Source organism: Plectrocnemia conspersa, unplaced genomic scaffold (genome assembly GCF_051122295.1).
Source record: "Plectrocnemia conspersa isolate PC_06_02 unplaced genomic scaffold, ASM5112229v1 ptg000005l, whole genome shotgun sequence".
In the NCBI taxonomy this organism is placed as follows: Eukaryota; Metazoa; Arthropoda; class Insecta; order Trichoptera; family Polycentropodidae; genus Plectrocnemia; species Plectrocnemia conspersa.
The window spans coordinates 33,951,731-33,966,746 of NW_028277169.1; the positions used below are offsets into that span (position 1 = coordinate 33,951,731).

At 29.6% G+C, this 15,016-nt stretch overlaps 2 protein-coding genes across 2 annotated transcripts; one reads left to right on the plus strand and one right to left on the minus strand.

The window, feature by feature from the left end:
- Positions 1-2,899: 2,899 nt before the first annotated feature.
- On the minus strand, positions 2,900-5,861 carry LOC148235484 (interleukin-6 receptor subunit beta-like). The gene has a single exon (XM_088187059.1). The coding sequence runs from the start codon at positions 5,727-5,729 to the stop codon at positions 3,018-3,020; it is 2,712 nt and encodes a 903-aa protein (XP_088043185.1). The 5' UTR covers positions 5,730-5,861; the 3' UTR covers positions 2,900-3,017.
- A 2,366-nt stretch (positions 5,862-8,227) lies between these two features.
- Gabat (4-aminobutyrate aminotransferase) lies at positions 8,228-14,894 on the plus strand. Its single transcript, XM_088187060.1, has 8 exons — positions 8,228-8,287; positions 11,752-12,059; positions 12,220-12,498; positions 12,560-12,720; positions 13,742-13,895; positions 13,959-14,116; positions 14,178-14,446; positions 14,506-14,894. The coding sequence occupies exons 1-8, from the start codon at positions 8,236-8,238 to the stop codon at positions 14,625-14,627; spliced, it is 1,503 nt and encodes a 500-aa protein (XP_088043186.1). The 5' UTR covers positions 8,228-8,235; the 3' UTR covers positions 14,628-14,894.
- The last annotated feature ends 122 nt before the right edge of the window (positions 14,895-15,016 follow it).

A 15,016-nucleotide genomic window follows, 5' to 3' on the forward strand; every position in this document is an offset into this window, starting at 1 on the left:
TAAATTTGTTAGTGTTTTTAGACCACTAATGATTATAATTATTAGTATGGAAACTGCAGTTCAATCACGTATATTTATATACATAATTATAATTTTTTTTTATATACCAATTCTTAAAATTTTATTATAAAACAATTTTATTTTGCTGCAAATGTAAAATGAGCTCAATCCAATTCTAGTTATATTTTTCATGTGATTTTTTGATTTGATGAACTTTTTTATTTATTTCTTTGTTTAAGTTAAGGTCGTTTTTTATTTTATTAGTTAGTGAATTTTAAATTGAATCACAGCATTATAATATAACGAGTCACTACATTAAATTTGTACATATATTATTTTTTACATTCATAATGTAGTGTTTTTCTTGCAGTACTAGCTGTGTATTATTGCTGTAGATTTTAACGATATTTTATTTGACAGCATCCAGTGTATTTTTTTAGATTTGTGCGTAAAGAAAAATAAGTATTTTTTCCATAATTTGTATGAGTTTCTCCCGGACTTAATTTATTTGGAGACGTGTGCGTGATGCTGCATGATGCTCTGATAAGATTGTTTCTGATAAAGTTTCAATAAAACGAAATATAATTGATGACAGTGTTTCATTGGCGATGACGATGCAGTGCGTAGATGTCCCCCCTAAATGTGTACTACGTCAAGGTTATAATAATTTAAGTTAATATAGATTGAAACTGAATGAATTGGGCATTGGACCATTTCACACTAGTGATGTTCCTCATATGATAAGTATCTCAATATATATTTGATTATTGAATATAATATTAATTAAAACAGATTAAATGCTTATATATTTAATGTTCATGTTAAAGAAACAATATAATATAAAGCTCTTTTTTATAAACTTACTTAGGCTTATTATATTATAACTAAAAGAAAACTTGTTTAAAAAATTACACTTTATTTTTTATTTACATAATAGATAATTCTATAACAAAAACATTTATTAATTTATTATATATTGATATCAACAGTAATATTCTGAAATACATGCATTCTTGAAAAAACGTTGAGCACAGATTTTCAATTTCATTTTCAAGATCTAAAACCAAATTACTGAATAATAATTATTATGATTAAACACTTATGCAACTATATTTTTGTCTAGATTCCAATTGTTTTAACACATTCCGTCCATATTTTAAACTATTTATAATGTATAAATCTATTGCGTCAGTCAATCTAAATATCACTATGTGATTTGCCACAAAGATAAAATAACTATTTTTATGTGAAATTATACGATTCATAGTATTTTTGATATACTTATTCAATGTGTATTTAATTAATTGTTGATAACAGAAAACTAGACATATTTAAAATAACATAAATGTCAGCGATAATATCTAAACTAATTTATTTTTTTATTCAATTGCTTATAAAAAATATTTTAAATTCGATTTTTACAGTTATTATTACTAGGGAAGCTATATTTTTACTAATATGAATATATTTTATTAAACCGGCCATCTAAAATGTATCAAACAATTGATTTACAAATTCACTGCTCAATATCAGTAAAACCGTATTTCCATATGATCAGAGATTCACAGAATTATAACGTCACATCGTTCAACAAAATACTACAATATTTAAAATAAATCTAGTCTAATGAAAGTTAAAAAAATATAGATAGTTTTAGTGCTTTCATTAGGTTTTAGTTATTTTGTTAAATCTTCTGTTGTAACCTGAGACGTTACTAGCGAAAATTTAATTTGGCAGTTGTGAAACGTCCATTTACTGTTCAAACCCAAACCTAACCTAATGAAAGTTCTAAAATAAAAACTAAGTCTAATCTTTTCGGGAAAATATGCTGAGGAATAAGTACAGACAGATGTCACATAATACTTGATAGTTTTTCTGCACTTCGATATTGCTGTTTTAAAAATATGATATTACTACGGACTTCTGATATGAAAGTGGTTAAAGTATATTTAAATCGAATTTTGGTCAACAGGAGGATGCGAAAACAATTATCACTTCCCAGAAGTCGAAAATTCATGTCAAAAGCAATAAAATCATGTCGGCGCCGTTGCAGTGGGAATGTTTGGTAACGAGTGTTCCCATTGTTTTTGCGTGTTTTGCGCCCTTCTATTGGTCTAAATTTTGTTTAAATATGCTTCGTTCGATTCTCACTTATTGTAACTTATAATATTGTTATAAAAATCTTAATATAATACAATACATGTCCTTGATTTGCATAGATTAATCAGTTAAATTATATTTTCTATCAGTGAAAATGTATTCGGATATGACTTCACTGAAACGCCAGTACATAATATACATTCATAGTAGCATATATTCTAAATTTACAATAAAAACATTTTTAAGATTATATACAATCAAAATTTCTTGATTACTTGCCTATAATATAATCAAATATTTTTAATTCAGTACAATTCAAATAAAATGGTCAATTTTTTGTATAAAAAATATTCATAAATACACACTTATTTGTTAAAATACCATATAAAATAAAATTAAAATAAAATAATATATGTAAAAAAACACTTAATTATTGATCGTTAAATTAAATTACTGACCAAAATCAAACAAAAATACTGATTTGAAGTTAGCGCAACGTTTTATTTACAAATGTTTTTGTGGCAAAAATATCTTATCAAGTGTAATTCAAACTAATAATATAAGTAGATCTGTTACAAAAAAATATGAAATGAAATATTAGAAATAAAACTACTCGCAAAAAAATAGTAATTTTTAGCAACATATTAAATAGTCAGTAATATTATATAAAAAATTAAATAGCATAAAATAAATTTCTTTCAGTTTTACCATTTATGATATAAATGGTAAATAACAAGACTAAAATATACTTTTTTTAATATTTATAACATATAATAATAAAAATAAGTAGTTTATCAAGGAAAGTTTTAAAAATAGTTTATATAAAAAAACGATACCTTAAGCATATATAAAAACTAACGATTCAGTCTTGTATGAAAATCTGATTATTCCATCTTTGTAACAAAATTATAATTGATTTAACTGAGCTTCGGTTGCCATTGATTCCATTGAAGATATCCATTCTTTGTTTGCACTTCAGGTTTCTTCATGTATTTACTCATCTCTTTCACATTTCCGATCTTCACATATTCTTGCGAAGCAAATTCAACCGTTGACTTTGCCTTTATTTTCTCCAAATCCTCCATCTTCACGTATTGCGTTTTAAATTGTTCATCATTCGATAAAATTCCAAATGTACTATAATTAGGCTCCATTCCATCGAAAGATTGTAAACTTTCAACCGAAGATGCTTTCTCTTTCATCGATTCTTGAATTTCATCATCCGTTTTCAGCGTCGTTGTCGTCGCCGTCGATGACCCACTGGAATTCATTGTCTGTTTGTCTTCTTCAATCAACATATCAAACAGTATACCAGGTGGCAATTTTGGTTTAATGTCTTTCATTGTCTTATATTTTGGATAGTAAATAAATACATATCTAATTACTCCTACTGATATAATTATAATAACGATAGAAAAGATCAGGATCAAATAAAATAGGTGATTGTTGGAATTGCAAGTATAACTGATCGTTGGACTCCAAGATCCTTTATTGACTTCGTTTGGAGGCTTGAGAATATCCGTAGTAAAAATTGTTCCGTAATCAGCAACAACTCTCATGTTATAAAAATACTCTATGACTTCAGAATTGTTGCATATAATAAATAATGGTCGAAACTGGAATTGTCCAGTAACGTTGTATGAATCATTATAGCATGGGCGGTTTAAGTAGCATTCTGAAAGTTTTGCTTCGTAATAATTCAGAGATTCTCCGGCGAATTCGATAGGTTCCCAGGATATTTCAAATAGATTAGAACTGCTGGATTTTGTTAGATTGCTAACGGTTCCGGGTGTCCCGATTGATGTTCTTAGTTTCACCGATTTGGATATCGGAGAGCAAATAAAAGTGCAAGCTTTGACCCAAATGGTGTAATTGGTATATCTGCGTAGTTCTGATATATGTATTGAAGTTTCAGTAGAGTTGACAGTAAGGACTTTATGCCAGAGTCCTGTTCTGATGATAATCTCATAAAATTCTATTTTTTCTCCGCCGTCTTCAGAATTCCATGAAAATGTTACACTATCGCTAGAAAGGTAATTTATCTCTTTGATGATTGGTCGAACAGGAGAAGCCCATAGAATTCCGCTACTAGAATTCATACTATTGGTTGATATTGCAAAACGATACATTTTGCTACTCTCTAATGATACATTTTTAGTTACATCTTCTCTATCAATAGTATCATATTTTATAGTATCACTGCATATATCGATCGAGCTTGAATTATATTCGCACCAAAATAGCGTATAGCTTTTCAAATTTGAGTTATTCTTTCCAGTCCATGATAGTTGAAACGTGTCATTTATTTTTAATTTAGTAAACGACGACGGCATCGGTAAAATGTCCTTCCGTGCTGGAATTATCAAGTGATACTCCGGTGATTTTCCGATAGAATTCTGAGATACTAAACTAATATTCACTCTGTCTGTCGGAATCGATTCAAAATGCATATGTTTCATTGAAATGATCGTCGGTATCAATATAGATCCGGCGTTTGTTACATTGTATGTGAAGTTATCACCGTTTTTAAAGCAAGATTCCATGCGTTTAAAATATATTGTTAATTTCCGACTATTGTCGTTATCGATAGTTTCAAAAGCTCCCGTCACAACTTCCGGAGGCTTAATTGGTTCTTTAGGCGCAGTTCTAAATCTGCCTGATCCATAAACTGACCACATTTCATCCGAAGCATTTTCACATTTTATAGAGATCTTAATGTCATACCAAGAATTACCATGAATTAATTCCTCTGACATATCGTACGAAAATACCGTATAATTATTGTCCTTTCCAAACTTTATTAGATCCAAAGTGGTCCAGTTTTTAGATTCGGTATGTTCTGATAAGTATTTAACTTTATATTCAATTACAGCCGGGAAAAATCTGAGTTTTTCCGATATTGACCATTTGAGTATCAGTGATGTAGGATTTAATTGTAAATTATACGGCGGAGTCAGTTTAATTTTGGCAAAATGTTCTATGGTGATATTTTGACTATAATTTCCGAAAACATTTGTACCGGTCAGACTGAAGAAATAGGTTTCACAAAAACGTCTGTATGGAGGCTTTGTTATTGTGCTCCAAAAGCACTGTAACAAACCATTGTTGTTGAAGATACTACATCTATCTATAAAATCTTGCAACGGATCACTCATCAACTTGTATTCCAAAGTGTAATTAGTTTTACCGTACTTGTTCCGAGGCTTCCAGCTACATGTCAGATTCTCCCAATTGTCAGAGAAGCAATTAAAGTTATCTACTCTCTTTGGAAGCTTTCCAGTTATGTGACAACATGACTTGAATTGATTCACTATTTTACAACAATAAACTACACTTTTAGACAACGATAAGTTGTCAATGTTGAGTCGTATAACTGAAGAATTGATCGTAGATATAAACTTTGGCTCAACGAGTTCTTTTCCTTTGAAGAATTGTAAATGCGAAGAGTTGTAATATTTTGCTTCAGGATGTCCTGGTGTTAAAATGCAATCTATTTTCAATGGCCGGCCACGTTTGAGAAATATTGGTTTTCTGGTCTTGATGGTCGTCAATGGAGAGCATTCATCAGAATATACACGATAGACCGTGCTCCACGTCAGCACGAAGAATACGGTGATCAACATGTTCATTTCTTTCCGACTTGATTTTTGCGATGCTACTTTTATCAGATCGATGATATAATATCCTATCAGTACAAAATGGGGGAACCTTATCTATTGTATACTTGCTTAAAAACATTCGCTTAAATACACAGAGTTGGATTAAAAAGTATACATTATGTATTCTACAACATAATTTATTTTTTAAGAAAAGAACTAACGACTGTTTTACAAAGGGCATGTATCACATAACCTCAAATTTACTAACACAATACACATTAATGGCAAAAACATGCTAAATGCGTAGTTGCGTAACACATTCTAGTCGTAAACAATGTACCTGCATAAAAACATATTTGTTTATCTGCGGTTGTTACAGTAAAAACAACATTAATGTTTCAGATTGAAATTTTGTTACGAGTTTAAGACTTTCTTTATCTTATTTTTATTTAGAATTCTTATCAAAAACCAACTTTTTAAATTTTTTTAAAGAAATTTTCATTTAAAATGTGATATAGTTTAATCTGTTTCACATGAAATGAAATGGGTGAAAAATTATAATACTGAATGTGTCAAAAACAAATTAACACAAAGCACAGTAAGTGTAAAATAGTCATAAAATAAAAATTCTGTTCCCAATGTATTTTATATAATAACAAAATAATGTTTTTATCATAATTATCAAATATTTTAATCAAACATCCTTTTCTATAGATTTTATTGTATTGTAAATAGGTAAATTTAGTAAGATAAATAAATTATATAAAAATATTTAAAAACTAATGATAGTTAAAATTGTTGTTGTTTACACCTACAATTAAGATACAAAATTGTTTCAAAACTACAATCAAGGAGCTAATTATTATAAATCTAGCTATAACATTACACTCGAAAACTCAATGGAAAACTCGAAAACTCAGAGTAACAAGCGATACCTAGTAACAGATTTTGTAACAACACTAGAGGTAGAATATCAGATAACTTCAGACTTTCAGACTTACTCACAAATTTAATTAAATTTTTATTCAAATAAAAATAAAATTTCTTTTGCAACCAAACAATACCAAAAATATATTTTTTAAATACATTTATTTCAATAATAGAAATAATTTTACAGACATATTAATTATATATAATATATGTACATGTTACTAGTTTATAACCATTTTCATGTTTACAACTAATTGTAAACATAAATAGTTATTAGCTACAATTTGATGAAAAATAAGAATATAGAACAAAACGTTTGTAAATTTTGTCAGAAGGCCGCACTAAAGGAGCCAAAAGGCTACATGCGGCCTTAAGGCCTCAGGTATCCCACCCCTGATTTAGAGTACTCTAATTCTTAGTTGTCTGATCGTGTGCACGCGGTGTACGTACGCTTACCGAACAATTTTTGTTTAGCAACATTGTTTAAATTAATATTGATTTTTATGCGCCATTTAGAGCTGGCCCCATAGGCGTGCGCCTATGCAGCTTGCTCCCGGTCCAGCTCTGATTTTAGACAAATAAGTCATAAATATTTATTTGAAATATTTTTCATTACTTACTGTAGTTTTGAAATGAACATACTAAGGAAAAGGAATATATTTTTTACGTTATTTTTTATGAAAAATGTATATTTTTGTTAATTTTTAATAATTTAAAAATATACATTCAGTACCTGGATATGTCAATACAGTGCCTGATAATAAAAAAACAGTAGTAAGACACGTTTAACTTGATCAGTGCAAAGCGTACAGTATATGAAGACGACCGCTTTGCCAAGCGTACGCCGGTGTACAAGCTTAAAAATATTAATTTTGATTCATTATTTATCGCGATATTCATCCTGTGACAGTCGATCGGAATTAAAATGATATAATAATCGTTTATTCCGAGCTCCCAGACACGATAGAAATTAAGAAAAACACAAAGATACGAATGAAATTAGAAGCCAAGTCTTTCAGATTATTGGGCTGGTCTATGATTTGCCACTGATCCCTCGTTCACAAAATGGGAGATTACCATTATAATTATGGTTACACAAAGTTATTAAGAACAACTTTTTGAGAAATTAAAAAAATTCAAAGTCTAATTTGGATTATCTTGTATAAATAACGATTCGTTTTTTTATTTTCTTATTGTCAATTAGGTCGTATAGCGAGATTTTTCATTTTAACACTTTACAATTAGCTATTTTCGCGGAATTTTTTTCACGCTACCAAAATAATTATAAATTTATATATTGTGATCATTTGATAAATTCGCACGGTATTTTTACATGCTTAAGTTAAATAATTTATAGGCCTCGAAAACGCGTGAACGGACTTACATATGTTGAACTGGTATGCACAACCTTATTTTAGTATATAATGTCAGTTTTTATGGCTGCGTATTAGACATTCACAACATATATTCAAATCTAATATTTTTTACTTTTTAAAATCTGAAACACATAAAAATGTTTAGTAACCTCGGTTATTACGGCACATCCCTAGCGTAGATATTGAAGCTGCAACTGCGCGAGACAGCCGGGCCGGCGCGGCGAGTCACGATGGGGTCTTTGGGAGGTGCGATGGCTCAAGCACACGGCATGTATAAAGCAGGTAGAAAACGATCAATTTATTGTACGACATATTTAAAATAGACTTTCATTCATTTGATGCATAGTAAATGGCCGAGATGACCGATTTTGGACGATTTTAATCGTCGCGATTATATTGATTGTGTGGCTTTTTCTTATATGAAAATACTAAATTAAAAATAAACTCTAAAGACGTCAATCGTTTCGATGGTCTAAATATAAGTTTACAAGAAGTCAAGAGCGAATGCAAAAAATAAAAATAAAGCTGAAAACAGCTCGTTTCAGCGATATTACTTAACAGCTCGATTTGCGACCATTGACTTTATTACATGAATAGCAATTAATTAAAAAAGTGTTCCCATTTAAAATATATATTTAAATAAAAATTGGACTGATTCACATTTAAATAATTATTCACACCAGAGATTTTAACTCCTGGTACAGGGGTTGTCAAAATGCGGCTCATGGAAAATAAATTAACTATATTTTAAATTATAATTTTATATATATCATCCACTTTAGCTTACAATCGATACAATATGTAAATAAAAAAAATATATTTGACAGTGTTTTCTCAAATTTATACATTTTTTAATTTTACATTAAATTAGCTTTGATGTATCCATTTTATGACCATATTATTGCGCGCACAAATTCCAATTCGCAATTTTTGTTTGGGCGACTTCCATATGTCACAGGTTTTTCGTGAAATTTTACTCCCCTCCCTATGTCATAATGTGTCATACCATGACATTACGTCACGTCACAGAATCAAAATTATTTTCACCTACAAAGGCAACAATATCAAGATATGTATTTGTGTGGAAGCGATGTTTCTGAATAATATCTTCCACAAGTTCTGTATACCTACTAATAATATAAGACGTACTCAATATTCATGAGCATATATTGTAAATACATCTTGGTTAATTATACATAATATTATATTTTTGTTTTAGGAAATCTGTTGATCTGAGTTGAAATCTGAAAAATACACTGGGCTTCCTTTTGAACAAATTCAATTCGTGATGTCACATTTTTTAAAAGCTCCACCTCCTAAACTTGTGGGCCACAAAAAATGAAAAAAAATGTCACCTCGAAAATTTTTGTTCTTAGGTGTGACCTTATTTTTAAAACTTACTGTGGGCCGCGAGTTTGACAGGCCTGGTGTAGTCCATATCAGATATAATAATGCTAGCATTTCTTCCAATCTACATCTTTATGTCATTCGAAGACTTTGCCTTTATTTCCTTCGTGGGGAGGGGGGTGGGGGATATTTAAAGTTTGAAGTCCATTTTTTCTTCAGGACCAGATTTTATCCTAGACTACATTCTGAAAGGATGCAAGTCTGGTATTTTTAGCCCACTTCGGTTTATATTTGATTAATTTTGGGATCCTCTCGTTTTCCAGAGTTGTGGTAATGCTCTAGGTCACCCTGATTTATAAAAATGGTGACAAGTTTCACATTGATAATTAAAAGCCATTAGCTTTGCCTTCAGCACTTGCAAAATTATTTGAAATTATATTACATAAATACATTTTTAATCTTTATTTCGAGATCGTTAGACTCTGGTTTACAAGTAAACGTTATATACACGGATTTTGAAAAGTCATTTTATTTATATAACCAGAATATTATATAAAAATTGCGTTATTTTCTTTACTGGAATTATTAATTTTTAAGGGTAAAAAATGATGATTTTAATGCTGTCAGGCCGAAGTAAACGGCTTCTGGTTTTTCAAGTAAATTATTAGCTGCTTTGATAAAAAATACTTTGAACATAACATAATATACAGATATTTTGTTAAATTATTTAAAATTTCTAATTCCCATATAATCATTATGTATGCATAAAAATATTGTCATATAGATACTTATGTATATTATATATGTATGTTACAGTTCTAGTATACAATGACTAGGCAAAGTATGCACTAATTATGAGTTTTAGTTAAAGCTTACAATGCTACATTTCGTGTATATTTTAACTAGAATGTATGAGAGTACTAGTGAGAGTATGAACTCTGACTTGAGCTAGTTACAGTGTCAACGAACAAGATTTGACAACCGACTTAATCACGAGCGACTAATAATAGAGCCAATACAACAAATAGCATTGTTCAGAACGGTGAACACCCCATGAATAAATTGGCACTAGGATTAACCTTACATAAATAATTTAAAATACCTATTACATACATAAATTATAACACAACAGTGAGAGCACATAATAAATAGTTACATTGCTTATAAATTCTTTTGTGCTTACTGTAACTGAAGTGATTTGACAGTGCATACATTGCCTAGGCAATGTATGCATTTTCGAAATTCTTTGCCTGTAACCTATATCTTTTTTCATGGTGTGGTACAGTAAATCATGATTTACACTTACACTAATTTATTTGAAAATATTATTGAAGAGTATAAATAAATACATATTTTATTCGATGAGCAATTTTCTTATATGAGATGTTTGACATTGGCTTCCTGATATTTGATTCGCAATTCTTATTATGTAAAAGATATCATATTATTGCACTCTTATAAATAAAAATATGCCGTTATTTTAGTAATTTATTTATGCAACAATAATAATAAAATATTGCTTATTGTTATTTCAATACCTATAGTTTATAATCTAAATATGCTTTGTAAATGTTTTTTCGATTTCTTGTCTCATCATTTCACTATTTTGCAAATTATTAAGAATTGTTTATCACTGACTTCTTTCTGATAGCAATTTCATACCATAATCAAATGTAAATAACAAAGCTAATACAATATTTGTCTTTATAGTAACTCAAATGTGATATATAAAAAAATATGTGGAAATGTAAGCTAGCAATAAATCTAATTATTTTTGTAATTAACATCAATGACCATTTATTAGGAAATATGAATATATCTTCGTATACGATGTTCACAAGATTTACTATTTCAATACTTTTGATATTTTAATGTAATATCATAAACAAGATAATTCTATTTGATGTTTTATTATAAACGAAAAGATATTATTCATATTTCGATCAATGTATGCTTTAGTGATATTGAGATTAAAAATATGGATTTTTATACCTTTTATCTATTTTATTCTACAGTATATTTTAAAAACTCATTCTTTTGGAACACCTGTATTTCTCATGACATTGAAATTATCTTCATATGTCTTATTTGAACGAAGGTGTTGTGATAAGATGATCATTATTTATATAAAATTTCCATGATAATAACTGCACCAAGGTCGGCACTGTACAGATAACTTTTTGACATGTGTAATGATAATGAGGTTCATATGATATTGAATACAAATTGTTACCAGTTAAGAAGCTATATTAAAAAATATCTACACGGCATCAATAAGATATTTTGATTGATAATGATTGAGATTCATTGTACGCCGGTCAATTGATTTAATCGAAGACAAGTTGAAAGACATTCATTCATGTGATTGGTGATGTAGTTCATCTCAATTTTATTTTCAGCACATCTGATCGGAAAGCCGTTATTATGGAGGAGCCTATCGACAGTTGGAGCATTATCGGAACCCCCGACTCCTTTGATGAAGACCACCATTCCCGGACCAAAATCCAAGAAACTGTTCAAAGATTTAAATGCACTGCAGCAAGCACAATCAGTACAACTTTTCGCAGATTACGATAGATCGTTTGGAAATTATTTAGTAGACGTTGATGGAAATGTTTTATTGGACGTTTATATGCAAATATCGTCAATGCCTTTGGGATACAATCATCCTGAAATTATGAACGTATTCACCAATAAGCACAATTTGGTAAGATTTTCTTTAAAACACGATTAGGACATTTTTAAAAATACTGTTTCGTTGTTATTCTGTACGATATGAGGATTTATAAACACGTGTATCAGATTTATCACATTCTACACAACACTAGTTCGAATTTGTCAATATTTAAGCTTTATTTAAATTTTAGAAAACATTGGTGAACAGACCAGCTTTGGGGGTTTTTCCTGGCGAAGACTGGCCAGAGAAACTCAATAATATATTGATGAAAGTATCTCCGAAAGGCTTGACTAACATAACCACGATGATGTGTGGATCGTGCTCAAACGAAAATGCGTTTAAAAACATGTTCATCGCATATCAGCATAAACAACGTGGAGATAAAGTTGCGTTTACTCAGGAAGAGATGGAATCTTGCATGATGAATCAAGTTCCCGGATCTCCATCACTCAGCATACTCTCCTTCAAGGTATTGAATTATATTCCATATTTGTTAAGAGATGAGTATATTTAAATATTTTAAATTATAGGGAGGTTTCCATGGACGTACGATGGGATGCTTATCAACGACACATTCAAAAGCCATTCATAAACTAGACATACCTGCGTTTGATTGGCCCATCGCTAGCTTCCCCAATTACAAATATCCCTTAGAGGAAAATGTCAGGGAGAATAAAGAAGAAGACGAAAGGTAAAACATATTAAGATTGAAAAGTCATGGATTTATTATTTATTTTCATCTCTTATATCATACATAATATTTTTTGCCGATTTTTTTACAAATTATAGTTAATTCCAAAAATAAAAAAACATTATATGCTTTTTTTGTAGGTAAAGGAATTCGATAATTTTCAGACTTACATCATAACATATTTATAGCAAGAATATGTTTAATTTGTAGTTTAACCTTTTGGTTGCCGAACCTTTTTGGATCATATATTGATGTATTACATAATAAAAAAAATGTTATTTTCACCTGAAGCAAATACCATAAAATGTATCATGATTATTCTTATTCAGCAACCAAAGTGTTTTTAACACATTTTTATCAAAACATATATTTGTGCAGTTAACATTCTTTTCACTCCCTGCTTACTTTTTTAGCTTAGGATATTTATTCGAAAGACCAGAGAATATTATTATATATTTCTATCAAACATATCAGTTAACACATTCTTGCCGAAGGCATTATATATATATTTATTAAAAAAAAATCAGTAACATTTATCGTGTTTAAACGCTTAATATTTAAAATTATATGACTATTCTAGACTAGATACATTTAATTAATTTGAAACTTAGTTTTAAATTAATTAAATGCAAAATTAAAACATACTTTTAAATTATAATAGTAGTGTTATTTATAAATAAAATAAAAGTTGCCACAAAAAAGATACATAATTTTTTGTTAAGAAACGATTTTATTAAATGTTAAAATTTGTAGTATGAAAAATTGCATATGCTAGCAAAAACTAATTGTAGGAGTAGACTACACATCAATGTAACATATTATTTTGTAGTGATTTGTATAACAAAAAAATAATAGGCGTTATTTTAGGTTCTGTAAACGGTACTTTTATATCAATCTTTTATGTTCGTATTTTGTCTTCGAGACATTGAGATCTCTATTTAATTTCAATCAATGATATTTAGTATTATTTATTGAAGTATTCAAGCCAATACTATTTCTAAAATCAATTTTTTGTTAATAGGTGCCTTGCGGAAGTTGAAGATCTCATTGTCACGTACAACACTAAGAGGAATATGCCAGTTGCCGGTATAATCGTGGAACCGATCCAATCTGAAGGCGGTGATAATGAAGCATCTCCTGAATTCTTCCAAAACCTTCAAAAGATTGCCAAGAAGGTATATTTTATTTCAATCTTCTTCAAGAATGGCTCATAATTTAAATAAAATTTAATGTTATAGCACGGTGCTTATTTACTGATAGACGAAGTACAAACAGGCGGCGGACCGACTGGTAAAATGTGGTGTCACGAACATTTCGATTTAGAAACTTCGCCGGATATAGTCACCTTCAGTAAGAAAATGCAGTTGGGAGGATACTTTCACAGACCTGATATGACGTCAGTATATATATATATATAATTTTTTAATAATTGATTTTAAATAATAATATTATTCTAGTCCATCATTACCGTATCGCGTCTTCAACACTTGGATGGGAGATCCAGGAAAATTGCTTCTCCTCGAATGTGTGCTCGATGTTATCCAGAAAGAAAAGTTGTTGGATTTAGTGAACGAGAGCGGAATGGTCCTGCAGAGAGGTTTGAAAAACTTGCAAAAGGAATTCCCGCATTTGTTGAATTCGGCCAGAGGCAGAGGAACATTCTTGGCTATCACTTGCCAGACGACGGCTCTCAGGGACGATTTAGTCGGTAGAATGAAGCAAAAAGGTATGTAGTTATTTATTTATTTGTTAATGAACATCTATTAAATAAATTATAATTTATAGGTTTCCAAACTGGCGGTTGCGGTGAACTATCTATCCGATTAAGACCAGCTTTGATATTTACTCCAAACCATGCGAATATATTTATCGAAGGGTTCCGAGGTGCTTTGAGAGAAACAAAGTAAAGCAAATTTATAATCAACTGTCTTCCATTAATATTGTTAGGATATATAAAACTGTCGAATGTCTTCCATTGTAAATTTAAAATATCAATATAAATGATATTTTAAATGTTTATAAGCAACATTTTGTTTTGTAAAAGGGTAATAGATAAAATTAAGAAGCTCGTATAGTTCAAAATATGTCTTCCATTGATGAACAGAGGTATTTTTCTGAAGTTAGATAGGAAATATTGTAGTGCTGAATGAGTACAATAAATTATCTTGTTGTTAGTTATTAGTTTAATTACATTCCTAATTTTTGTGTGGAGAATGAGAACGCATTGGGTAACGGAGGCATCTTCCTGTTTTACTAGGAAGGAAAAGGAGTATCAAAAGATATATCGACTAGATCA